This window comes from Oreochromis niloticus, linkage group LG4 (assembly GCF_001858045.2).
Source record: "Oreochromis niloticus isolate F11D_XX linkage group LG4, O_niloticus_UMD_NMBU, whole genome shotgun sequence".
Lineage (NCBI taxonomy): Eukaryota > Metazoa > Chordata > Actinopteri > Cichliformes > Cichlidae > Oreochromis > Oreochromis niloticus.
In genome coordinates this window covers 13,826,546-13,851,675 of record NC_031969.2, presented here as the reverse complement: position 1 = coordinate 13,851,675, position 25,130 = coordinate 13,826,546, and the positions used below count along the sequence as shown (strand labels likewise).

At 42.3% G+C, this 25,130-nt stretch overlaps 2 protein-coding genes and 2 long non-coding RNA genes across 6 annotated transcripts; 2 read left to right on the top strand and 2 right to left on the bottom strand.

Annotated features, from left to right (window-relative positions):
• Positions 1-347: 347 nt before the first annotated feature.
• Positions 348-2,181, bottom strand: LOC109201970 (uncharacterized). Its single transcript, XR_002061924.2, has 3 exons — positions 2,070-2,181; positions 1,487-1,572; positions 348-832 (listed from the first exon to the last, which is right to left on the bottom strand). It is a non-coding gene; the product is annotated as an uncharacterized LOC109201970 (long non-coding RNA).
• si:ch211-120g10.1 (butyrophilin subfamily 3 member A3) lies at positions 2,033-8,090 on the top strand. Of its 2 annotated transcripts, none has more exons than XM_013276766.1 (10): positions 2,033-2,297; positions 3,659-3,733; positions 4,149-4,247; positions 4,472-4,573; positions 6,337-6,471; positions 6,561-6,698; positions 6,795-6,846; positions 6,932-6,958; positions 7,060-7,086; positions 7,179-8,090. In XM_013276766.1, the coding sequence occupies exons 2-10, from the start codon at positions 3,674-3,676 to the stop codon at positions 7,736-7,738; spliced, it is 1,200 nt and encodes a 399-aa protein (XP_013132220.1). In that variant the 5' UTR covers positions 2,033-2,297; positions 3,659-3,673; the 3' UTR covers positions 7,739-8,090. The 2 variants fall into 2 exon arrangements, with proteins under 2 accessions (XP_013132220.1, XP_005468353.1); XM_005468296.3 differs by having other exon boundaries at positions 2,109-2,286.
• A 1,440-nt stretch (positions 8,091-9,530) lies between these two features.
• On the top strand, positions 9,531-24,683 carry recql5 (RecQ helicase-like 5). 2 transcript variants are annotated; one of them, XM_025906868.1, is made up of 19 exons: positions 9,531-9,696; positions 9,859-9,980; positions 10,080-10,601; positions 11,686-11,782; positions 12,809-12,920; positions 13,030-13,192; positions 13,267-13,349; positions 17,279-17,500; positions 17,598-17,691; positions 19,516-19,555; positions 19,639-19,697; positions 19,925-19,995; positions 20,142-20,235; positions 20,314-20,477; positions 20,597-21,217; positions 21,308-21,374; positions 22,750-22,971; positions 23,052-23,124; positions 23,206-24,683. In XM_025906868.1, exons 1-19 carry the CDS (start codon positions 9,600-9,602, stop codon positions 23,328-23,330), a joined length of 3,048 nt encoding a protein of 1,015 aa, XP_025762653.1. In that variant the 5' UTR covers positions 9,531-9,599; the 3' UTR covers positions 23,331-24,683. The 2 variants fall into 2 exon arrangements, with proteins under 2 accessions (XP_025762653.1, XP_005468349.1); XM_005468292.4 differs by having other exon boundaries at positions 20,314-20,490; positions 20,598-21,217.
• Positions 13,359-17,269, bottom strand: LOC102077853 (uncharacterized). Its single transcript, XR_269088.4, has 3 exons — positions 16,019-17,269; positions 14,269-14,387; positions 13,359-14,177 (listed from the first exon to the last, which is right to left on the bottom strand). It is a non-coding gene; the product is annotated as an uncharacterized LOC102077853 (long non-coding RNA).
• Positions 24,684-25,130: the final 447 nt, after the last annotated feature.

Sequence of the window (25,130 nt, the reverse complement as noted above, 5' to 3'; positions counted from 1 at the left end):
CTCAGTCTATGCACCTGTGACTTAGCAACATCTAACACCTGTTTATTATCCTTTTACAACCCTCAACTTCTTAGTTAGCATTTCATTTAATTTATCAATTGATGGTTCAGCTGCATTGTGGAGTCATCAGGAAACACAGCAATCTGAGCCATTGTTAATACAAATGGAAGGTCTTAGTAAAGACTGAAAATGACACAAAACATCTAGCTTGAGGTACTCCATACCTTACATTCATTATATTGACAAAAGTATTCAGTCACCCATCCAAATCATTGAATTCAGGCATTCGAATCACTGCTGTGCCCACAGGTGTAAAAAATCAAGCATCCAGACATGCAGACTGCTTCTACAAACATTTATTAAAGGATTGGTCGCTTTCAGGGGCTCAGTGAGCTTTAGAGTGGTACTGTCATAGGATGTCACCTGTGCAACAAATTGACTCATGAAATTTCCTCACTATTAATTATTCCACAGTCAGCTGTTAGCAGTATTATAACAAAGTGGAAACAACTTTGTTACAACGACAGCAACTCAGTCACAAAGTGGTAGCCCATGTTAAACCACAGAGTGGGGTCAGCAGATGCTGAGGAACATAGTACGTCCTCCAAACTTCATCTGGCCTTCAGGTTAGCTCAAGATCGGTGTGTAGAGAGCTTCATTGAATGGGTTTCCATGGCTGAGCAGCTGCAGCCAAGCCTTACATTACCAAACGCAATGCAAAGTGTCAGATGCAGTGGTGTAAAGCTTGCCGTCACTGGACTCTAGAGCGGTGGAGGTGTGTTCTCTGGAGTGACGAATCACGCTTCCCCATTTGGCATTCTGATGGACAAGCCTGGGTTTGAAAGGACAACACTATTTGTGCAACTGCATTGTACTAAATACAATCAATCAATTGATTTCACTTGCAGACTTCAAACGACATGCAAATGTTTTTGTGAAATCATCACTGGGAACTTGTTGTTGTATTTGATATGACTGTGTGAATTAGACAAATTTAGCTATTTTATTATTTCTTTTATTATGTAATTTTAATATGTTTGTCCGGAACAGATCTGACTTGTAAATGAGACATTGAGTCAAATGGGACAACCTGTATAAATAAAGTTGTTTTTTTTAATTTATTTTAAGTTTGGTGGAGTGGGGATTATGTTCTGGGATTGTTTTTCAGCAGTTGGGCTTCAGGCCCTTAGTTCCAGTGAAATGAACTTTGGAACTAAAAGGAATGCTTCAACATACCCAGACAGTTTTGGCAATTTCGTGCTCCCAACTTTGCAGGAAAAGTTTGGGGATGCCCCCTACCTGTTCCAACACGACTGCACACCAGTGCACAAAGTATCATCCATAAAGACATGGATGAGCGAATTTGGTGTGGAAGAACTTAACTGGTCTGCACAGAGTCCTGACCTCAACCCGAGAGAACACCTTTGGGAGAAATTAGAGTGGAGACTGCGAGCCAGGCCCTTCTCGTCCAACATCAGTGTCTTACCTCACAAATGTTCTTCTGGAAGAATGCTCAAAAATTCCCATAAACACTCATAAACCTTGTGGAACGTCTTCCCAGAAGAGTTGAGGCTGTAAATCCATATTAAACTTTATGGATTAGGATGTCACTCAAGTTCATTTGCGTGTGAGAGCAGACGAGGCAATACTTTTGACAATATAATGTCCCTTTTTAACAATAGACAGCCGTTACACAGTAAATCAAATGTTACAGTGATAAATGTAGAATCAGAGGCAGCAGTTTAAGCTGATGCTGAGATGACAGTGAACTTCCAGTATGCAAGGATTAAATCTGATATATCTGCGCTTCAAGTCTTGCAGGTGTGCCCTTAATAGCAGAAATGATATCAGGTTTATCAGACTGAGGTAAATTAGTCTGTGTGCGCTGAATGAACCTATGCATGTAAAATAAATCCAGTGGAGTAAATGAACATCGGCCTCTGATTTGCTGCAGTGCAAGCCATATAGAAGAAAATGTAAATACACAAGTGAAACAGTCGCATTTTTAAAACTTGAATCCAAACCACAGATTTGCCTCTTTAAGACAGCATAAAATACTGTTACCTTACCAAGATGGTCGCGAGCTCTGCCCACTAATAAGCCGCTTTCGTCACTCACGGAAAAAACCGAAACTGCACGAGCAGCCGACTGTCAGTCTGGTATGTAAACAAGGTCAGACACAGACTGCAGAACAGAGACCAAACACTTTTAGACCCGGCAGCTTCTCGCTTGAGGAAAGAGGCAAGAGGAAAACCGAAGAGCTTCAACAAAACTCCGTGGATCAAGGTAAGCTGCAGGTCAGCTGGCGCCTTATTACTAACCGCGCTGTTTCGCAGGACGCACTGCAGGGGACGAATTATAGAACAACAACGCTATAAATGCATGAACCTGTCATTTTGTTGTGTGGACACTGGTGCTAAAAATCAGTCTGCAACGTCTGCAAGGAGGTATCTTTGCACATGTGATGCAAATCTGCCGCAAAGTCACTCTGCAGATTTGTGTTTACCTCCTGCGCAGTCATCAGCTGCCCGCGAACTGGGTCGCTCTCACACTGCAAAAGCTGCATGGTCATGCTTTCCCACAGCATGAATACAAAGCGAGCACTTCCCCATCGTTAGACGGGTAGATTTAAAAAAAAAAAACAGTCTTTCATTTGATTTTATGTGTTGTTATTGCTGTTGTTGTTTTCCTGTGTGGCGCAGCATTGACGTGTATTTACAGGTGCGTGTTGTTGGTAGATTCCTGAGTGGTGCAGCTTAGTTTCGTATATGGAAGTGGGCCTAACCAGCGCTATTTCGAGCCGTGTTCAAGCTGCAGGGAAACACAGTTTATTCACATGAAACAAAGGGTGATATTGGATGCAAATGCAAGCTTTATTAATTGCATTGTGTTGTGTTTTTTTGTTGGTTTTTTTTGTACGTCCTGCTCAGCCTGAGAACCAGTTTTGTCTGGTCATGATAATTGATGCAGTGCCAACCAGACACAGACTGAGCTCAGACTGTACTCTTCTGCAGATGATGAGGGGGAGAAAAAGGCAGAGTGAGTGACATACAGAGTAAATAAAGCAGGGAGACAGAAAATCTGGGCCTTTCCTGCCTCAGACTGCTTGTTTTTATTGCTTTACTGGCGCTCAAGTTAATAATCATTGCTTCTGCTCGATGACCTTCTTAAAGACTTTGTGCTGTGCGTGCGCATGCGTGCGTGTGCGTGTGGCATCTATGACTTCATTAACTTTGTTGATCATTTATATAACTTGCCAAAACAGCACCGCTGCATCCCTCACCTTTTACTGTTATTGTTATGTTCTGATCTCCGAAGGGCCATGTGATGTTTCCATCATCGTCATGTATTTACTGATTTACTTGACCTCCCAGTGTTTTGGAACTAATCATTGCCCATTTTCCACTTCAGCATTCACCTCCTAGAAGACACCAAGGACAATAACAAGTCCTTAAGGGTTTGAGGAGCAGCAGTGAGATAACTCACTGCTGTTTGTACCGCCAGGGAGTTGCCATCAGATTTGAGATGTAGCAGATTGTGCTTAAATGCTTCATTACCGCGTAATGCCGCTTGTCAGGATGACACATGGTCTGGACAGGAATGAATGAATGGGTAGTTTGCTAAAGCTACATTTTTTGTGTTTTGTGTGTCATGTTAGGACAAGCCAGCCAAAATGATGCAGTGTTTTCACTTCATGGTGGAGCCGGCCAAAAACCTGACGGCCAAGATCAAGGTAACCCATTTCTGTACACTCTAATAAAAACATTGTGTGTTTAATGTTCAAACGTGGCCACTGGCAGGAGGTCACCTTTATACTCAGGTAGACAGCTGACATAATACATTTTTTATAATCTTACCTGTTTGGTGTGGCTGTTTAGCTTAATGTATAAAAAAGGGGGGGGGTTCTCCATGCAGGGAGTTGATGAGATGAGACAGAGGCTGGGTTTTTCTGCTGACAGGATCAGAGCCTCAATGTGCATTTTGATTAGGCTATGTGACCGCCCCCTTTCCCAGTTGGCCTTATTACTTCCTAAAGCCCTTGTGAACCAGCACTAATGCTGTCTAAATGTCTTTCTTTGTGGCTGGAACACTCCTCTTTACTCCAGCAGTTTCTCACGGAAAATCCTTTACTTGTATTTTCCTCACAGGATTCGCACAAGAGGGCAAAGAAGGAGAAGAGGGAGCCGCTGGATGAGGACCAGTTGTTCATTGTGGAGCTGGCTAGAGACATCAGCCGAGTGTGTCAGGTAAAAACTTCTCGTGAACCTGAAGTGATGCTTGCATTCCCTCACTGTCTTAGTGTGCTCTTTCAGGATGAATGGGATTGTATCATTGTAGCAGTTTTCTCTTAATTGCAAAAGTGACACTGATCATCACTGTTGTTTACAGCCTAATGAAGGAATTATTAAACTCTGAAATGATTAGCAGTCTTCATCAATCCAGTGTTTTTCTCTCTATTTTACCCTTGCAGAGATCAGCAATGCTGGAGCACATCTGGAACCAAAATGACATCTGGCCAACTCCTCTCTGCAGGGCCTTCATCCTACAGTGGGCCTCCATGCTGGAGAGCAAGGTGTTTAACTGAAAAGTACCAAAGCATCAGTGGTGTGGGAAGTGATATATTATTTTTTTTGCCATTGATTGGCTGTATTGCAGAAGCCAATGAGAATTCAAATACGCTGTGGAGTCAAGGAGGCTCGCAAACAGTCATATGCAGGACAAATTATTCTAGTTCAACCGCAGACAGTAAAGATGAATGTAGCTTCTGAAAAAAATAAAGTCAATGTGGAAGTGCCTTAAACTTGCATTCTAAGTAAAGGCCACCAGATGGCGATAGCTGTGTTTGCAAAAACACTGAGTCCTATTGAAGTTTCCCACTTGACATCATGTACATATTGTGTGAGACTTGTCCACCATATTGGACCTGATACAATCATGCAAAGAAGAGACTGACCCAAAACCTTGCAGTGATTGCTTGAGCTAGCGGACTAGAGTTGCCTGCAGTTTTTCATGCTTGTCTACAAATATTTGCTAACCACTAGCTTAGTGGTAGTAAAACTGACACTTCTGGTTTGTGTCACACTTTTACAGTTTCCCTACAGCCTTACTGTAGCCTTACTTAAGTCCCTTACTTTCATTCAAACTACCACTGCAGCAGTCACAAGGAGGTTTTGCCAACCAGTTGAGGAATACACATTTTTCTCTAAGTAACACGTGGTTGCTAGGGGGTCACTGATTGGTCTGTAAGACTTTGTTAATGGGGCTTTAGCTGTCATTTTCATATAATAATTTTCCCCTCATGACCAGGTCTCCAGTACTGTGTTACTGGGACTTTAGTGGTCCTACATTGTCACCATGATTTTTGCACATCCAGAATTGTTGCAAAACCTCAATAGAAGTCTATGGGAAAATTTCTGTCCTGAAAGTCTTGGTTAAATCATGTTTTAGAAAGCAGGATTATCTGCAGTATTATCAGTTCATTCACTGGCAGCGAGTTGTCAGTCGCAAGCAATTAGCCAACAAGAAAGTGGTGTCACAGGTTGATCCGTCTTTACATTCAGTTTTTTGCAACCAAGACGGTGCCGGTGAAATCGCTCACCTCTTCAGAAACCAGTCGGAGATGTTGCCGTAGCTATGACCACCTTTTGTACTTTCTACAAGTTCTCTACAAACAGCAAATGAGAAATTTGAGCTCAGAAGTATCATGACTACATAACCAGCAGTAATTATTGCCATAAAAAGCTTGAAAATATATTTACATGTCAGTATGTCATAGCATTGACCATACTGCTGATGTTAGCCTCAACTATGCCTTTCTAATAGGTCTGGACAGGAATGAATGGGTAGTTGAATGGCCAGCTAATAGGATGATCAGTAAGATCATGGTCATTACAATCTAAAAAGATACAACGTGTGACAGAGCGATATTTCAAGCTGTCACATGATTTGGCATTCCAGGAAGTTCTCACTTTATTATTGTATGCATGCACTGGGAACCTTGTGTCAATGACATTGCTGAAAGGGTTGAATTGAATACTGGTGAGAGTGTAAGTAGTGTGCATGAAGGTTATGCTGAGAAAATGGAAATGTGCCCATAAAATGACAAGTGTTACCTTGAGCAGACTTTGGAAGAAGACACATTAGGTGATCATTGCGAGTAAGCTGAATTAAAACCTGGCCAAATCTGATCAAATCTTATGAATTGTGAACATATGGACAGTCAGATGACCTAAAAGGAAACATCAGATTCCTACAGAAAATTAATAGTCACAGTAGAACTACACGTCTTTAAGGTATAGAGGTATATTTAATAAATGTGTGTTTTTCTCTGTGCAGATGAGACCCATGCAGACTGATGGCTGGCCAGAGATGAATGAGGGCAAACAGCCCGATGTGACGAGTGAGAAGGACCTGCAGCAGGCCAAAGCTGTTATTCTCGAATGGATTAAGGATATAAGAGCCCAGCCTGAGGTGGGAGGTTCAGACATACAACTAATATTTCCTTCAAAACAAAAAATAAGTTTGCTCATTGTTTTTTATTGACATTGATCATTCTGCAGCAAAGTGTGTGGCCCGGAGAACCAGTGGTGAAGAATCTGGAGGACGTGCAGTCCGCCTGGCGCTGGGGCCGTGCTCCCAATCTGCTGACCGCCATGGAGCTGCTTATGTGGACTTTAATGTTACAGCGGCCTGACAAGGTAGAAGTGCTTTCTGTAATCCACAGGTCAAACTTTACAGCTTGTATGACCCACTGCAGTTCATCAATGAGGCCTTTTTGTTGTTTGTTCCTACAGGACACCATCCCACAGCAGTGGCTTCTGTGGAAACAGAAGACTCAGAAGATCGGTTTGTAAATCGTGAATCAAGCTGACTTTGGTTGTTTCATTGGAAATATTTACCCTCTTATGAGTTTATCATTCTCTTTTTCCAGGTGCCATATCCTACATCCCTCAACCAGGTGAGATATGTACTGTAGACCATGAATCACACATTATCATCCCCATGCTGGTGCATTTACATTATTAGATCCACTTACTTTTATTTTCCCTTTTTTGGCAGTGTGGGATTGGATTGCAGATGCTGCAGGTACAAAATTAAATATTTAATCAGCTTTTTAGTCCATATAATCTTTGCTCAACCTGTTTTGTAATTTAAACCTCTTCACATTTCCCCTGTAGTGGAGGTGACCCTGGATCTGGACACGGCCAACCCTGATCTGCTCATCTCTACTGATGAGAAGAGGATGCGCTGTGGCTTTGAGAGAAAAGATATTCCCAACTACCACCAGCGTTTTGACGGTTGGTGGTGTGCCGTCGGAACGGAGGGCTTTGGTACTGGTCGCCGCTACTGGGAGGTGGAAGTGGGAGAGCGCGACTGGCGGCTGGGCGTGGCCAAAGAGTCGGCCCTGAGGAAAGGTTTCAAGTCGCTGAACACAGATACGGGGTACCTGACCTTGCGGCTGGAGAGGGGCACTGAGCTTAAGGCGCTGACGGTGCCGTTCACCGCGCTGCCGCCCGGCCTCATCCCCCGCAAGGTGGGTGTCTACCTCGACTATGACAACAACCAGCTGTCCTTCTATGACGTGGACAAACATTTCCACATTTACACCTACAACGAGAGCTTCGATGAGAAGCTCTTCCCACTGTTTGGCACAGTGGAGATCATCAAGGATCTGGTTATCAGGTCTCCAGCAGCCAAAACCCAGTGTCTGTGCTCCACATCTTGCATGTGGGGTTGAGTTTCCCTCCGTGAGCATTTCCTTTAAAAAAAAAATCAGTAGACATCATAGTGAAGTATAACAAGCCCAAATCACAGGGAGGTTGCAAAAGACCTTAAATGTGCTACTGAATAGCTTCACTTTGTGACCACTCTCTATGCTGCTGCTTTAATGTGATTGTTGCTTCCATTTTCTCACTACAGAGTTATAGTGCAATCCTTTTACTCACATACGTGATGAAATGCCATCTAATGAAATGCCATCATCTTCTTTCAAGAGAAACCTATAGTGTTAATGTGATGTGTTGTGCATTATTAATCCAGCAATAAAATGCACTCGTGTGAATAATAAATAAACCAAATCTATGTCTTGATGCTTGATGTCTTTATTGATACTGCTGATATTCTGTTTGGTAATGTATTTAAAATATATCCAGTTATATACAATTTATACACTCATCATTGGCATGAATGTCGTGGTAATTTTGGGTTTCTTATTATTTCTTTGAACTGTCTTTTTTCCAGAATGCAATGATTGTACAGCATATGTTTTGAATGACTGTAAAAAACAAGAATTGGGTGCACAAGTTTGAATTTATTACCCTTTCTTTTGTTTGACAGGCGTGAAATAGTATTTTTTCACTGACAAGGAGGTTCCCAAAAAGCTATTAGCAGAAAACTTATCACATCTAAGTTGAGGGAAAAGGCTGAGCTATTCCAAATTACAGAAGAACTGGATTGAAAATCTGTGACAACAGGTCTTATAGAGTGATGAATGTATGTATGGGAGAGTTCAGGAGAGAAGTACAATAGTGAGTGTCTACAGCCATCTGCAAAACATGGTGGGGGGCCTGTCATGGTTTGGGGCTCTATTAGGCCAGCAGTGTTGGGGATCTAATCAAGAAATAAAAAGCAAAAAAATTAAAGAACAAAAAAGAACTAGATTAGATTATAATCTATGATGCAACAAAACCTTGAAAACATTTGATTGGTAGTGGCTTCATTTTTCAGCATGACGATGATCCTAAACAATGTAAATGTACGGAAGAGGATTAGGGCCACTGGAAAAAAAGTGGGCACGTCTTTTTTCCTCTTTTCCAGAATTCTGAGAAAAAAAGTCAGAATTCTGATTTTAATCTCAGAACTCTGACTTTTTCCTCAGAATTATTTTCAGATTTCTGACTTTAATCTCACAATTCTGAGATTAAAGTCAGAATTCTGAAAATAATAATTTCTCAGAATTCTGACTTTTTCCTCAGAATTATTTTCAGAATTCTGACTTTAATTTCAGAATTCAGACTTTTTTCTCAGAATTCTGGAAGAGAAGAAAAAAAAACACTTGCCCACTTTTTCCCCCCAGTGGCCCTAATCCTCTTCCGTACTAATCCTCTTCAGTACAACTACAGAATTCTTTCATAACTTGCATGTAAACCATGTAGGACACATCTAAAAGTATGTAAGCAGCTTCGTATAAACGTATTAGCCCCAGTGCATCCTGCAGTGGAAATATTTAATATCATTGAAGTTTGTATGGTTTAAAGGTCGGGGGGTTTTTTTGTTTTTTTTTAGGAAATTCAGGACTTATTTGTAATGGATAGATGGAAGTTGAAAGGCGTATCAGCGGGACCAATCACAGAACTCTAACTCTTTCACCATGACAAAAACAGACTGCATATACAAAATAAAACATAACATTTTAATTAAATGATTATATATATAATATATTCAAATTGATTATAAAGCCGTTAAAAGAAGCAAAGAAGCAAACAAACGAATACAAATTTTTATTTACATTTTTTGTGTTTTACGCGCCCGTGATGACGCAATCACTGCGCGACGATGCCTAAGAAGGTTTATATGAGTTCCCAGCAGGTAGTCAAACGATGACAACAAATTTAAAACAGGCCTTAAAAACCCACTTTGGGTTCGACAGCTTCAGGTCTAAACTGCAGGAAGATGTTGTTAAAGCAGTCCACAGAGGTAAGTCGGCTCATTGTTCCCTGTCTGCCTCTCTGATGAACGTTAGCTAGCTAACTTAACTGCCGTTTGTCTTAACTTTTGAATATGAGGTTCAGTTGGTTTTCACCGGCAGTGAGAGACAGAATAATGTGTAACATGGTGGTCTCTGTGGTCTCCCTGCAGGTGACAGGGATGTGTTTGTGTGCATGCCTACTGGAGCAGGAAAGTCGCTCTGCTACCAGCTGCCTGCAGTGCTGGCCGAGGGCATTACTCTGGTTATATCCCCGTTAATCGCCCTCATTCAGGTTAGCTTCTGTCTCTGGCTCTTGAGCTCCAATCCAAAACCTTCAAATAGGTTTTGCAGTATCAGGTGTGCTTTAACCCCTGTTCGTGTTTCTATCCAGGACCAAGTGGATCACCTGAAAGAGTTAAACATCCCTGCCTGCTCCATCAACTCTAAGCTCCTAGCGAATGAGCGCCGTTTGATCCTGGCCGACCTGGGGAGCAGCAACCCGAAGCTAAAGCTCCTCTACATCACTCCAGAGATGGTTGCCTCGCCCTCGTTCCACCCCTGCCTGATGGACCTGTGCTCCCGTGGCTTGCTGTCTTACCTGGCTGTGGATGAGGCTCATTGCGTCTCGCAGTGGGGCCATGATTTCAGACCAGACTACCTCAAGCTGGGTGAACTGCGGGCTCGACTGCAAGGAGTTCCCTGTTTGGCCTTAACAGCAACAGCACCCAAGAATGTACAGGAGGACATCATTCAGTCCCTGAAGCTGTCCTCGCCGCTTTCTTTTCTTACACCCGTCTTCCGGAGTAACTTGCACTACGATGTGATTTTCAGGGAGCTGCTGCCAAACCCCTACGTCCACCTTCATGCCTTCATTAAGAAAACATTATCACTTGGAGCTGGATCTAATGGACAGGTTTGTAGACTGTAGGCTGTCATGTGTTATCCTTTTTACAAACAGAAATATTCAGATAGAGTAGCGACAGTTTGCCTAAGGGGTTTACATTTGTGGCCACAAGTTTAAAAATACTGATCATGGGCATGAATGTCATGCAAATTCTGGGCTTTTAATTATTTTTTTGAACTGTTCTTTTTGCATTGGGGAATGATTGTATGTGACTTTAAAAAACAAGAATTGGGTGCAAAATAATTGACTTGGGATTTTCTCTGATCCACACAAGGTCAAAAGTGTAGATACAGGCTCCATAAATGGATACAACCCCTATAATTAAATGATTAAATGTCCCTTAGCAAGTTGCATGTTGACCAGATGCTTTTGGTACCCAACAGTTAGCTTCTGGCATAATTCTGGATGGATATTTGAATACTTATTGTGGCAGAATTGGTAGAGTTCGTTTAAAGTGGTTGATTTCCTGACAAAGAGCCGGCTTTTAAGCAAAGTGCAAACATTTTCAATAGGGTTGAGGTCAAGACTTTGGGAAGGCCATTCCAGAAGCGCCAACATGCACAGCATGCAGTGAAATTGTAGAAATGTAATGTCTTTGATATGTTGCTTGGACGTGGTGGTGACTCTAAAGCAGAGCCAATGAGAACCGATAAGAGAATAGAAAAGTGATTTGTAATCAGAATTGCTAAATTCTTATCAATTCCTATCCTTAAGCACCACTTATAAAGAGGTTTAAACAACTGAAATGTATGAACTTACATCTGATTTAAAAAAATAATAATAATGATAATAAAATAAAACAAACAAACCAAAAAAGCCAGAACAAGTTTTTAATTATTTTTTTGAAGCATTTTATCACCTATATGTTTTACTTCTAGAATGACCTTTTGTTAAATGTAATTTCAGGATTGTTTGTGTGCCTTGTCTCTGTTTTATAATGTTTCTGTTGTTATTAATGGCTTAATTGAGCTCACACAGTATTTTCTTGTGTGAATAAAACAGATTTTGTTGCTTGGAGTGGAGGAATAACACTCGGTGCCATTTTTTTCATGTAAACTCGGGCTCAATCAAACTGTCTGGTGTTTGTAAACAGGGCTGTGGGATTGTGTACTGTCGGACCAGGGAAGGCTGTGAGACGGTAGCTCACCAGCTGACGAAGCTTGGAGTCGTAGCTAAGCCGTATCACGCAGGTAAGATTATTTTATTTTTTTGACCTTTTTAAAAAAAAAAAAAAAAAAAAAAAATCTTCATAAACTGATCAGGCATAAGATTATGAGCACAGACAGGTGAAGGGAATAACACTCATTAATCCTTCATTTTGGCACCTCATAGTGGGTGGGAAATATTAGAGAGCATTTTGTCCTCAAAGTTCATGTGTTAGCAGAAAAAACGGGCAAACATAAGGATTTGACAAACTGTCATGCGTAGACGACTGGATCAGAGCATCACCAAAACCGCAGCTCTTGTGGGGTGTTCCTGGACAGCAGTCGTCAGTATCTATCAAAAGTGGTCCAAGAAAGGAGCAGTGGTGAACCAGCAACTTGGTCATGGATGTCTAAGGCTCAATGATGCACGGGGGGAATGAAGGCTGGCTATCCAAGAGATGAGCTACTGGAGCTCAAATTGCTGGACCAGAGAGCAAGGGAAGAAGGTGGCCTGGTCCGATGAATCACATTTTTTGTGGATGGTCAGATGCTTAGTTACCTGGGGAACACCTGGCACCAGGATGACCTATGGGAAGAAGGTGAGCTGGTAGAGGCAGTGTCGTGCTTTGTTAACCCCTTCGTGGGACTTGTATTCTCTGATGGCTGTGGCCTCTTTCAGCAGGATAATGTGGCATCCCAAAAAGGAAAAACTGGTTGAGGAATGGTTTAAGAAGCACAACAACAAGTTTGAGGCGTTGACTTGACCTTCAAATTCCCCAGCTCTAACTCCAGTTGAGCATCTGTGGGATGTGCTGGACAAACAAGTCCGATCCATGGAGGCCCAACCTCGCAACTTACAGGACTTAAAATATCTCCTGCTAACATCTTGGTGCCCGACACCACAGCACACCTGTGGTGTGGTATGGTCTAGTGAAGTCCATACCTCGATGGGCCAGGACTGTTTTCGGCAGCAAAAACAGGACGAGCACAATATTAGGCAGCTGGTCATAATATGCCTGATCTGTGTGTATAGGATGCGTAAAATTTAGTGTTTGACCTCTGCTTTTGTAGGTTTGAAGCCAACAGATCGGACAGGGGTGCAGAATGAGTGGATGCAGGGGAAAGTGCTGGTTATTGTGGCTACCATCAGCTTTGGCATGGGAGTAGATAAGGCCAATGTCAGGTGAGGCTGCAAATCCACAGTTATCACTCGCATTCTTCTTGTATCTAGTGTTTTGTTTTTGTTTTTTTGTTTTTTTTTGCCCCCATTGTGCATTCAAATGTTTCTGCAGATTTGTAGCTCACTGGAACCTCGCTAAGTCTCTGGCCAGCTACTACCAAGAGTCTGGGCGAGCGGGGAGAGATGGCCTGCCCTCCGCCTGTCGCACATACTACTCCCCGAGAGATAAGGAGCAAATTAATTTCCTCATTCGCCAGGAAGTGGCAAGAAAGCAGGTCAGATTAGCAGCAGAGCAGGGTAGAAAGCTCTTTGTTGCACAGTTTTTAAATGCATTTAAATGTGTCTGCAGGAAAAACGGGGCTTTGCAAAGGACAGTGACAAAACAGCAATGACTGACTTTGAAGCCATGGTGTCTTTTTGTGAACAAGAAGGGTAAGTAAAGTATTCACACATGCGGTGACAGGTTATTATTATTATTATTTTTATTATTATTTACATACAGATCAAAGCATAACAGACAATAAGTGCAGGCTTAAAGCATTACATCATAACATAACGCCTTCACCTGTTCCACAGTATGTAACGTGCAGTTTTAGATAAAGAGTGCATTTCTGTTTCCGGACAGCAGAGGGCAGACTTCCTCTCTTACCATCCTTTGAAAGCTGCTTCCTGCTTGAGGCTCTTGCCTAACTCAGAAGTCTGACTGCCAGTTCTCATTCCTTTAGAGTGACACATCATCATGTTTAGAAAGCTCTGAGGAAAAAAAAAATCCAATCGGGCTTTCCCAGTCATTTCTCACTGTTTGCCTAAAGTTAGTTTTATACACATGTTCAGTCTTGTATGGTCCAAGACGTTTCTGCCTGATTCACACACAGCTGGAGTCGCCCCTGCCCTGTCCTCAGGGATCGTTGTTGCCCCGTCGAGTGCAGTGATGCTCCAAGGAATGTAGACTCTCCTGAAAGCCTGTTGACTTAAACTGGTGTGTTTGGCAGCGTTGCAGGACATCCTTCACTGTGTTTGGCAAGTGTTTTGTTGTCCAAGGGCTGAGGTTCTTTAGTGCTGCACAGCACAGCATGCACCCTGTAGAGTGTGTGTGTGTGTGTCTAAAACACGATCAGGACTCGCTGTGTGGAGAGCTTGCAGTTGTGTCTGTTTTTGCTCAAAGGTCGGAACCCTTTAGTTTCCTCTTGCGACAGCAGCAGCTGCAGCAGCCGCAGCAGAAGCTTGCACAGGTCACCACTGTGATGAGCAGGACTACAACTGCGGGAGAGCAGCAAATAAACAATGTCATGACCAGCATATTGATGAACAAGCAGTGTGGGGAAAAAAAACATATCAACAAAAAACTCACGAATAAAAGTTAGCAGGACGAAGAAAGCTCCCAGCTCTATGGGGTTGGCGTTGGGCAGACCTTGAAGCTTGACCCAGATTCTGCCGAGGAGGTTCAGCGCCTGTTCTTTGGCATCCATCCTAGTGAAGACAGGTATACAGCACCTCTTTTATTTCCCTGGATTTACTGCAATCTGTGTATGTCTCCTGTTGCTCACTGGTGACACTCTGAGTGGGGCGAGGTAGAATTGCTATTTACATGTCAGAGCTAAGCAGTTTTTCAGCCTGTGCTTTAGTGGGTGGGTTGTCATGAGAAGGCAGCAATCTCATTGCCCAAGATAGAAAGTTGTAAATGCACTGGTGCTTTTTCTGTGCCTGAACAATTTTAATCCAACCGGGTTTAAAAGTGTTCTGGAGGAAACTCGGGTTTCAGTATCCTGCTCTGTCGTGCAGGCTGTGGGAGGTGGGGATCGAACCGCCGACCTTCCGATTAATAGAGAAGCTGCTCTGTTTATGAGAGTATCGTAAACAGACTGGCTGATTCACATATGGGTTGAGTTAACAGGAGGAACAGAACGAGGCCCTTCTCTGTGATAAATGTGTTAATCAGACGGCTCTGCAGACACTTCAGTGTGTGCAATGGGCGGTGGTAGGGTGGCAACTCATTGAGCTGGTGCTGAATTGCTGGAATGGGTGTGACAGCGTGTGGCATTTCTAGTTTTGAGAGTTCTTTGTAACTAACACTTGCAGTACGAAGCATAAAAGGATAAAAACTATTGAAAATAACTACAATAAGAGTTATTACACTGACACTGAGGACAAAGCCTGGAAATTTGGAGGTCAACATGACGTCTTGATAATTCAGAGGAGTTACGGCAGCGTGTCCTCCTTCTAATCACATGCTTTTGAGTATTATAGATGTAAGCATCCTGGTTCCAGAAGTGTGGATAAGGTGGTAATACTATCCAAAGTACACTGTTAGAAACCAGGATACTGTGGCATACCTCAACCAGGTTTCACAGCTTTCTTTGTTGGTTATGTTTTCAGTGGCCAAGCTGGTGACAGATCAGATCAGGGATCAACTCCACCCACAGGATCTGTAAACTTGCACTGTGTAATTTATGCAAGTGTATGTGTCTCGTGTTCCTTGTCAAAAACCTGTATCACATACACGCAAACCCAGGATGAGATCGGGGGAAGATTTGCATGAACACAAGCAAACTTGTCCTACCTGGCTTTGAAAATGTAAATGTGGGGAAAGGTTGTGCTGCATTGCTTTAACTGTGTACAAGTGTAATGTGTTGTTTCCAGTAAAATCCAGTAATACATATCAGCTATGCTCACTGGAAAAAGGCCACAGAGCTAACTCAGTACTTTTATAAAACAGTTTAAATGGGCCACATGTATTGCAGTGTATTATAGCTATACTACACACAGTGGTGTGGGAAATTAATTCTACAAAATATTTTCATGCTATTCTTTTAAAATCCTACTGTGGAAATGTAAGTCATGAGAAAAGAAAGGAGAACTTTATGATTTTCCAACCATGCGAGCTGTTCCTACCTGAGACCGTGAGCTGGTGTGGAACGCGATGCTGATTAATAACAGAGCTTTACTGTGCAGCTGACTGTATGTTCATTAAAACGATGGAACAGTATTTACAGATCACATGCATGCGACTCTGAGAAATTCTCTATTGTTAAACACAATTTACACATTCTTCATTGCTTTTCTCACGCTGCGCTCGCACAGAAACATTTAAAAGCACTTACCTGCTGATCGGAAACTTCTTGTCGTTTCTTTGTTTAGTTTTGGGGTTTTTTTTGTCAAACTTGGCCGAGCCTAAACTGTCAGAAATCGCAAAACCAGTTGGCAATTAGGAGTCTGTTGGGGAACGTGTCATCCTCTTGTTTCCCCTGATGGTGCTGCCAGCTGAGTGCCTCTGCTTTAGGCTGCGTGCTAATTTGCTTATGGGGACGTCATCCGGAGGAGGAGTGGTGCTCGGGCGAGCCTGAGATTAGCAGTGGAGGTTGAGATTATAGTTGAGAGGGATAATTCCACTGTCACTGATGACAAACTGCACGTGAGGGGGGAGGAACGTGGACAATAACAAATTTCATTCGCCGCTCTTCTGCCCTCTTTCACGCTGCTCTTACTCCTCAGTCGCTTTGAGTCTTCTCATCTCTTCCCCTCTTCCAGGCTTCTTGTTGCTCCCTTTGTTTGTTTGTTTTTTTTGTTTTTTTTTTATTTGTGGCTGTCTCACACACGCACACACAGAGTAGTTACTGCTGTGTCTTACTTTTCTTTGTCTGCCTCAAAGGCTGTTTTCTCTTTGATAGTCCTGCTTCGCAGAGCTTTGTTTGCCTCTCTGTCGTTCCCCACCTCTCCTAGTGCTTCTCTTTGTTTCATGAAAGGGAAGGTGGCAGCATTTCCACTTCTAGCAAGGTAGCTGGTATGTTGCTGAAATGACTCGTCTAATGGTCTGTTTCCCAAATAGAGGCGTGTGTGTGTGTGTGTGTGTGTGTGTGTGGATGTGTGAATATTGGCTGTTGCGTAATACTGGATGTGATACTGTGATACAAGACCTTTTTTTTTTATGAAAAGAAAATCCCATCCAAAGCAGGGATTGTGAACAGAAATGTACTGCAGAGGAAGCGGGTGACCTGCTGTCAGACATTAATAGTAATTTTTTTTTTTTTTTTTTTTTAAACCTCAAAATTGTAAGAAAACAACGCTGAACGACTGTTTCCAAATCCAGACTTTGTGGCTCCGCATCCATTCTTCATATCCGTAGATAAGAGTTAGTTAGGGTTAGTGTTGATGCAACTGTGTTGTGTTTTTCATGGGACAAAGAGTGGCGCTTGACCTATTTCATAACAAAAGTATTGATTATGGGGATTGATGTGGTTACACAACAGCTAAAAGATCAATATTGTGTTTCTAAAACACGATCAGAAAGATGATGAGATTGCAGAGTGTGTTTTCTTTAACTCGTCTGTTCAATGGTAGCTCTTTTCTCGTCCTCCCACCAGTTGCCGCCATGCCACCATCTCAAAGTTTTTTGGCAACACGGCGCCGAACTGCGCGGGGGCCTGCGACTACTGCCGTAACCCCAAGTTGGTGCGAGCCCAGCTGGAGAGAGCGGCCGCGCTCAGCACCAAGATCGGAGCGGCTCAGAGCAGCGAGCCCAAGGGAGCGTTCGGCTTCCAGCCGGACACTTATGGAGGAGGAAAGAAGGGTTACGGCTTTGAAAGGCAGGACGATTTTTAGTGATGTTGCGTGAAATGTCCCGCTTGCATTTATGACTTGATGGTTGATCCTGTAGATTAACACCGATGTCTTGCTTTGCAGGTATGATGAAGGGGAAGGCTATAGTGAAGATGATCCTTTAAAGAGGAAGAAGGAGTTTTCTGAGCTTTTCAAGAAGCAGATGAGCATGCGGAAGGTGATTACCAAAAAAAAGAGAAAATCAGGTCATACTCTTTGGGCAAAATGTATACATTATTTCTAAATGTAAGGACAGCATCTCCACAGAGTGTTTGTGTTGTGCCTCTGCACATCTGTATGCCATCTGGGGCTGCTCAGGCCCTCTAACTGCTGCTTTTGCTAAATGGCTCCCACATGTTCAGTGGAATTTTTACAACATTCGAACTAAAGTATTCCTCATCAGGTCCAAGTGGAGGTTGGCCAAAGTGTTTATAACATAGCATAAAAAGCAGGAATGCCGTGATTATTAAAAAAAAAAAGTAGAAACTGAGCAGAAACAACAAACAAGTCATTATAGTGTGTGGAGAGTTATGGAGGTTATTGATGCCTCAGGGCTTCATTGCTCAGAGCTTCATTTAAATGGTACTAGCTTAAAACCATGATTCTTTTATCTTTCTTTGTTTACACAGCAAAGAGAGATTGTGCACTTCAACTACAGATGCATAGGTTTTTGGACGATGATAAAATGTTGTTTATTGTGGTGGATATTAAATCAGGCCATCATGATGCGATTGAAGTGCCAGTTTTTACAAAACTGTTGCATTAACTGTTTGGAAGCTACAGACATTTGTACACACAGTCCCTGTTTTCAGAGGCTCTGAAGTTAGATGGCCAGGTGAGACCTGTCTTTGTGTTATTTTCATGAAACATTAAGCAGAAAAAATATCAGAGGTGGATTCCAAGTGTTCACTGGAACTGTCAATGTGAACTCCAAAGACACGCTGGAGTAAGTGAGGGAGGCATCATTAGACTGAAAAAACAAAGTAACTATCAGAGAGAGAGAGAGAGAGGCCAATCCAACAGTCATGTTCTTTCTTAAAAATGATGAATGCACTGACCAGCTCAGCAACATCAAAACGCCTGAAAAACGTGGATGATGACAGAATTATTTCCATGGTTATTAAAAACATCCTTACAACATCTAACCAGGTCATTAACAGTCATCATTAACAAGGTATACAGTGGAGATGGCTTGATGAATGGAAACAGAAAGGCTAGAGCACAAAACATCCAAAAGAGCCTGAAAACAATTCAGCGCAGAGAGAAATCTGGAGATGGAGAGAAACGGCTCGTGATCAGAAGCATACCACATCACCTGTCAAACATGGTGGAGGCAGTGAAATACATGGGCATGTGTGGCTGCCAGTGGATATAGATCACTAGCCTTTATTGATGATGTGATTGCTGATGGATGCATCAGGATGAATTGTGAAGTGTACAGGCCTATACTCTGCTCAGATTCAGAAAAATGCTGCAAAACTGATCAGAGCTTCACAGCGCAAATGGATAATGACACAAAGCAACCCAAGAGTTTCTGAAGGAGAAGAAATGGAATATTCTTTAATTGCCAAGCCACTCAGCTGATCTCTGACCAACAGAGCATGCTTTAAAGTTATTAAATACAAAGCTAAATGCAAAGAGACCCACAAACAAGAAGCAACTGAAGGTGGATGATGTCTAGGCCAAGCAGCTTAAGGGGGGAAAACAGCAGTCTACACTTCATCCAAGTATTAAAAACAATCTATATTAGTTTCTCCAGTTCATTTTGATAAACAGTTAATGCAGAATTATTTGATAAACCCCTTGAATTAAATGAGAAAGTCTGCACTTTTAGTGATTTTAAAATCCACTGTGATGTGTACAGAGGCAAAACAACAAAAAATTGCATTTTGGCTCCAAAGCTGCATATAAATAAATGTTCACTGTTGTCTTCTATGTTCTGGCTTTAATACACGTGTGAATACTGAAGGATTCCCTTCTGCCTGTGCTCGTGTTTATTTAGGGTAACGACAGCAGTCAGAGGGAAGAGTTTGTTCCTCCAGGTAATGTGTAGCATGAACAGTAACAATGATTGTGAGTGACTCTCTCTGTACTGTTTTGTAACCGGTGTTATTCTGCCGTGTAGATATTGACTGCCCGCTCAGAGAGGCCAGCAGCCAGAGGATTCCCAAGCTCAGTGTAAAGGTACAAGACAAAACTTGAACACTACGCACACATTCCTCATACCTGCTGCATTTATGAACACGTCTGCAGGAACTCAGCGACTCAGGTCATGTGATGAGAAAAGCAGCGTAAAAACAAAAACGCAGCAGCTTGAAAGGCTGTGGCTCATCGGTGTTTGACATTTTGTACAGTAAAAGTAGAAAGTGAGCACTTTCCAAGCTGTTAATAAGATTTATATTGTATTTCAGGCCAGAGAGCACTGCCTGTGCCTCCTGCAGGAGACACTTCAAGGCCAGCAGGGGGCAGAAGATGCACTCAAGTACTCCTCTAGATTCATTCAGATGATTATTTTTTTTTTTTTTTTTTTTTTTTTTTTAAACAACATTTTTCCTCAAACATAAAAATACTGCCAAAAAAATATACATATAACTAACTTTTCTCAAAGTGTCTGCATTTGTCTCTCAGCTCTGACAGTCTGTCCTTGGCGGTGGATATTGAACACGAGGTCTTCAGAAACAGCAAGTCCTCTAACTTGTACAAAGCTGCGGTGCTAAAGAAGGTAAGTGCAGGCTTTTTGTTAATGTCTCATTGCCATATAGAGGGAAATGTTTATGCTTAGCTCTATTATTCTGTTAAGGTAACAGAGATGAAGAAAGCGGCACCTGCTTCAGCAGGCCGAGATAAAGGAGAAGGTGCTAGGAGCAGCAGCGGCAGCGATTCCAGAGAAACGGAACTCAAAGAGGCTGGATCCTCCTCTTCATCCTCGTTTTCTGATGAGCCGCAGGGGTTCACGCTGGCATCTGAGGTGTACTCGGTAACATTGCTTTTCTACTTTCCCAGATTTTTTTTTTAAAGGAAAACTGGAGGTTTTTGTGGCTGCAGAGTATTCAGAGGAAAACATGTTTTCTTCCCCCCCCCTAGCTGAAGCGTAAGAGGGTAGGGGCAGGCCAACGGGGCTCTTCTAACCCCTTCATAACTGCTAAGGATTTAATAAACCCCTCCATGTTGAACACGGGGGCTAACAAAGGGAGGACAAGCGGTGGATTTTTCAATGACTGCTCAGGAGAAACCATTACGCAGGGAAAAGAAGCCAACACATATGCCTCATCGTCCATCAAAGCCAAAGCAAATGCCGTCACGACCTCCCTGAGCAGCCCGACTAAAGGAGGCAGAGCCATGAGCAAGAAGCAGCAGAAACTGGCAGAAGCAGCAAAGAGTTCACACAACATTTCTAATTTTTTCATGAAGAAACAAACTCCAGAGAAAAGCCAGGATGAGGAGGAGATGCCGAGGGAGCCCGAAGTCGCTTTAGCTCTCGCTCCAGCTTCAAACTCCCAGGAAAACATCAACCAGGAACCACATTCACCTGCTGCATCGGAAGGAGGAGAGAACAGCGCTGCACAGTCAGAGACTGAGGATGTGATCCTCGTAGAAAGCAAATCTGAGATAATCGTTATACCTGATGATGACGAGGAGGATGGAGCTGAGATTGCAGAACCAGTTCAAGAGACAGCTGAGCAGGACCTGACGTCCATCACAGAGTATTTGATTCTTAATTTGATCAGAAATAGCGGAAAAATATTGACTTTATTGACTTTTAACTGCTTTTTCTTCCCCCTGTTCTCCCACAGACAAAACAAAGATGAAGAAGAACTTAAACCAAGTGAAGAAGAGGTTAACTCAAGTGAAATTCCCGGGGTAGGTGTCTGTCACCTGTCAAACTTTATACACCCACAAAAGTCCTTCTTAAAACAAGTCTTTCCGCTCAGCAGTTTGAAGCTCCAATCCAGATTAAGTCCTCCAAAGGCTTTATAAGTTTGTCCAAAAATCTTATTTTTGGACAAATGTATAAAGACAAAATAAGACAAAGTAAAGTTTTAAGAGATTATAGTTTGAGGATGATAATCTGTTTTACACTCAAATTAGGGTTTTTCCACAGGAAGTCAGTCGGCATACAATTTTAGCATACACTGTATGGACAAAAGAACTGGGCCACCTACACATTCAGTAACTGCTCGTGCATGGAAACTCATGACATCAAGCTCCTGGCACACAGTTTCTGTGCTGATGTTAATGCCAGAGGTTTTGAGCTTGGCAGTTATTCAGTCAGCGGAGCTTTAGCAACTTTGATAAAATACCAAATAGCGTGTTTGACAAAGCACCTGAAGTACGCAGGAGTGGGTCGAAATCTGTCACTCTTCGGTTCTCCTTTTAATTTCCTGCATTCCTGCATAGCTTCAGACGATATTGAGGTGAAATTATCAGTATAGAAAAACACATTTAGACTCTTTCCACAATCCACACAATATAAATCCAAAGTCTCATTTTTGTTCAGCATGATTTTTCTTTTCTATAACAGACTTTGAGCATCAGCATGATGGGGGTAGATATTAGCTTTAATAGGAAACTCCTCATTAAAGTCCATGATGTAAAGCAGGGATGTCAAACTCATTTTACATCGTGGGCCACATATAGATCACTTTGATCTTAAGTGGGCCGGCCCAGTGAAACTCCTCTTTTGGATAATGTAAAGATGTTTAGCCACACATTTAAATATATCTGTACTGTGAGCCATCTGTAAAAATTATACATTTCTCTAGTATGTTGTGAAGGAACGGTAACGTTCTATTATTTAATGGTTTATCTATTACTTATATACTGGTGTAGTTTGAAGGACCATGGGGGAGGTCTTTATCAGTGGGAAAAGCCATTAAACGTATGAAAATACAGTTAAAATTCTAAAATGTATCCCATCCTTTACATTTTCCAAAGATGTCCAGATTGCCAGGGCAGATTGGAGTCTTTAGCAGGCCAAATCCCCCCCCCCCCCCCCGGCCTTAAAGCATGCTTACCTTTACAAACGCCCCCCCCATGGATCGCCTCATTATGGATAGTAGTAGTAAAGTAGGTACTTTACTATCAAAATGAGTAGATATTTCTGCACGCAGTGGAAATTGTGATAGACTTTAGCTATTTACAGCAGTTTCAGAGGTCTACCATAGATTTCAGTTCTGCCTGGAGTCCTAAGTCTGACTTTATGCTGCTTGTGAACGATCATGACATGTGCGTCCAGGTGACAGATGACATGAAAACGATGACGGAGTCTCCCCCTCCGGCGAAACGCAGCCGGCCTGCGAATGGGAGCAGCAGGAGAGTAACCTTCAACCCCAACGTGCAGGAGAGAGCCCTGCACCCGGTCACTGACTTGCCCAAGCCTGTAATGCTGAAGGAAGCAGCTGATATCGTGGTCCGCTACCTGGACCCTTTTTATACTCAGGGAAAGTTTGCCACAAAGGTGAGCGAGTGCTGTGTTTGTAAAAAAAGTAGGGTTGCGATTAAAAGCGGAATGTTTAAAATTCTTTCTTTATTTCGCAGGAGCTGTTTAAGTCTTTCGCTCGCTACTTGTCTCACCTTCTTACAGAGGGAAGGAGCAGGGGGAAAGGCCAAGGTAAAGAGTGCATGGGAAATTTCTAACTTGCAGTTTGCTTTGTGTGCTGGTCCTCTCTAACTCCAGCCTCTGGGTCCACAGTGAAAGCAGAGGCCAAGGCTCTCATCAAGAAGTTCTTCAGCACCATCCAGCGCTGTGAGAGCGAGGCAGACTGGAAGCACCTCAAAAGACCGCACAGCTGTAAAACCACAGCGAACAGTGAATGAATGGGGGTGGATGTGTGTAGCCCTTCCTCTTTAACAGTGCCTAAACTTCTCCGGTTACGATGACCTCAGGCTTTGTCACAGATGCCTGTTGACGAGGTTTACGGTCCACTTGCTGCTGTTTAGTTCTTCTTTTTAAATTTTTTCCAGGCTGGTTGCTGATACTGTAACTTAGGTTAATAATTAGTAAGCAATAAAACAGGGACAGTTTACAGCCTTAAAGATCAGACATAGAAGCATGTGTGAAACTTCTTTTTTTTCCCCACTGCAAACTGCGTGTAATTCACATGGTCTTATTGCATCACAGTGCAGAGTTATGCAGACCCAGTGGTGCTTGGAGCAGGAAGCCAGCTGAGGTTTTTCACAGGCTTCGCATAGCAGGAAAAGCAGAGGTGTAATTATTGGCATTCAAACAACTGCGTGCGATTTTAGGCGAGCTGGTTTGGGGATCTTCCGTTGTTGCCATACTGGAACACTTAATCCCTTCTCTTTTTGTCTGCGTTTTTATGTGACAAGTAAAGGTGTGTGTCAGAAAGCAAAAATACTGGAATTGCTATACAGTGTCTGCAGCTGTCTGTTCAGGAAATATTAAAAATGCCATCACAGCTATCCTCTGATATCTGTCACGTTTCGAGATGACCTTTGTGGTTGGATGGTGTGTATAAAGATGGGGTCATGAAGGGCAAAAAGACTTTGAAGCTGTTATTATTTTTTTTTAATAAATTTATATGTTAAGCCATGATTTCCCTGTTGGTGTTTCTCTGACACAAAATGATTAGAAAGTTCAAAGTAAGTTACTGAGATTTATCCTCTGGGGACCGTGTGTGTGTGTGTGTGTGTGTGTGTGTGTGTGTGTTTTGAGTCAATGGGGGAATAAAATGTACAAAAACACGTTTTAATGCTTATATTTCTGGCAGACTATTTTACTTGCAATTACATTTTATGTTAGTTTTTTTTGTCTTAAATACTGGAATCTTTTTTTCTTTTTTCTTTTTTTTTGATTCATGCCATCTACTGTGAAACTGTCCAGCTTGAATTTTCCTGTATTTAAAAATATTCTTTCTCTCAGCAGGGGGAGAATCTGTGATGCAGGGCATTTTATTTTTCTTTTCCTTTCCTACAACATGGTTTCTAATGATGAAAGCATATAAAAGGCGACAGTATCAGTCCCCACAGTCGGGAAGAAACCCAAAGCAAAGATGGCCACTGAGGCCCGGCTATGGAGAGTCCCGGTGGCCACAGTGGAGCCACTCTGTGCTGTAGATTGTTCACAATAAAGTCTGTGTCGAATACAAAGGCCAAAACACAGTGTGAGACGTCTCTTATTATTGTTGTTATTATTAACTGTACAGGAGACGTCCCTGCCGGGGACGCTGTCAAGTAAACTATGATGTCATCTTTAGTAGTGCTGCTTTCAGGAACTCCTGCTAACGTAGGACTCAAGAGCCCCCCACACTTTTATGAGTAATGTCTTTGCTTATGTTTGTAAATCGACTTTAGTCAATATGATTTATGAAGAGGGTGTGTATAAAATAAAGAAATGAATTGTTTTTAATCTTTGTGATTATGTGTTAATTTACCTACATTATAAAGAATCCAGTCCTTTTTGGCCACTTAAAATATGTTTATAGCACCATTATGTTATACTTGTTTCAATTTCTGCTGCCCTTTTGGCCAGATCTCTCTTTTTTAAGCTTTGGATAGTGGCCGGATCGATCCAAATATCAATAGTATTGATACTAACGCTGATATTGGTATCGGCTCGATATCAATATTTGCAGTATTACACAGCTAAAATGGTCT

Coding starts and splice junctions, on each gene's coding strand:
- si:ch211-120g10.1 (XM_013276766.1), top strand. CDS start 3,674: ATGATGCAGTGTTTTCACTTCATGGTGGAGCCGGCCAAAAACCTGACG. Junction 6,472..6,560: donor ATATAAGAGCCCAGCCTGAG/GTGGGAGGTTCA, acceptor ATCATTCTGCAG/CAAAGTGTGTGGCCCGGAGA. Junction 6,847..6,931: donor ACAGAAGACTCAGAAGATCG/GTTTGTAAATCG, acceptor CTCTTTTTCCAG/GTGCCATATCCTACATCCCT.
- recql5 (XM_005468292.4), top strand. CDS start 9,600: ATGACAACAAATTTAAAACAGGCCTTAAAAACCCACTTTGGGTTCGAC. Junction 17,692..19,515: donor AGCAGATGAGCATGCGGAAG/GTGATTACCAAA, acceptor GTGTTTATTTAG/GGTAACGACAGCAGTCAGAG. Junction 19,996..20,141: donor GGGGCAGAAGATGCACTCAA/GTACTCCTCTAG, acceptor TTTGTCTCTCAG/CTCTGACAGTCTGTCCTTGG.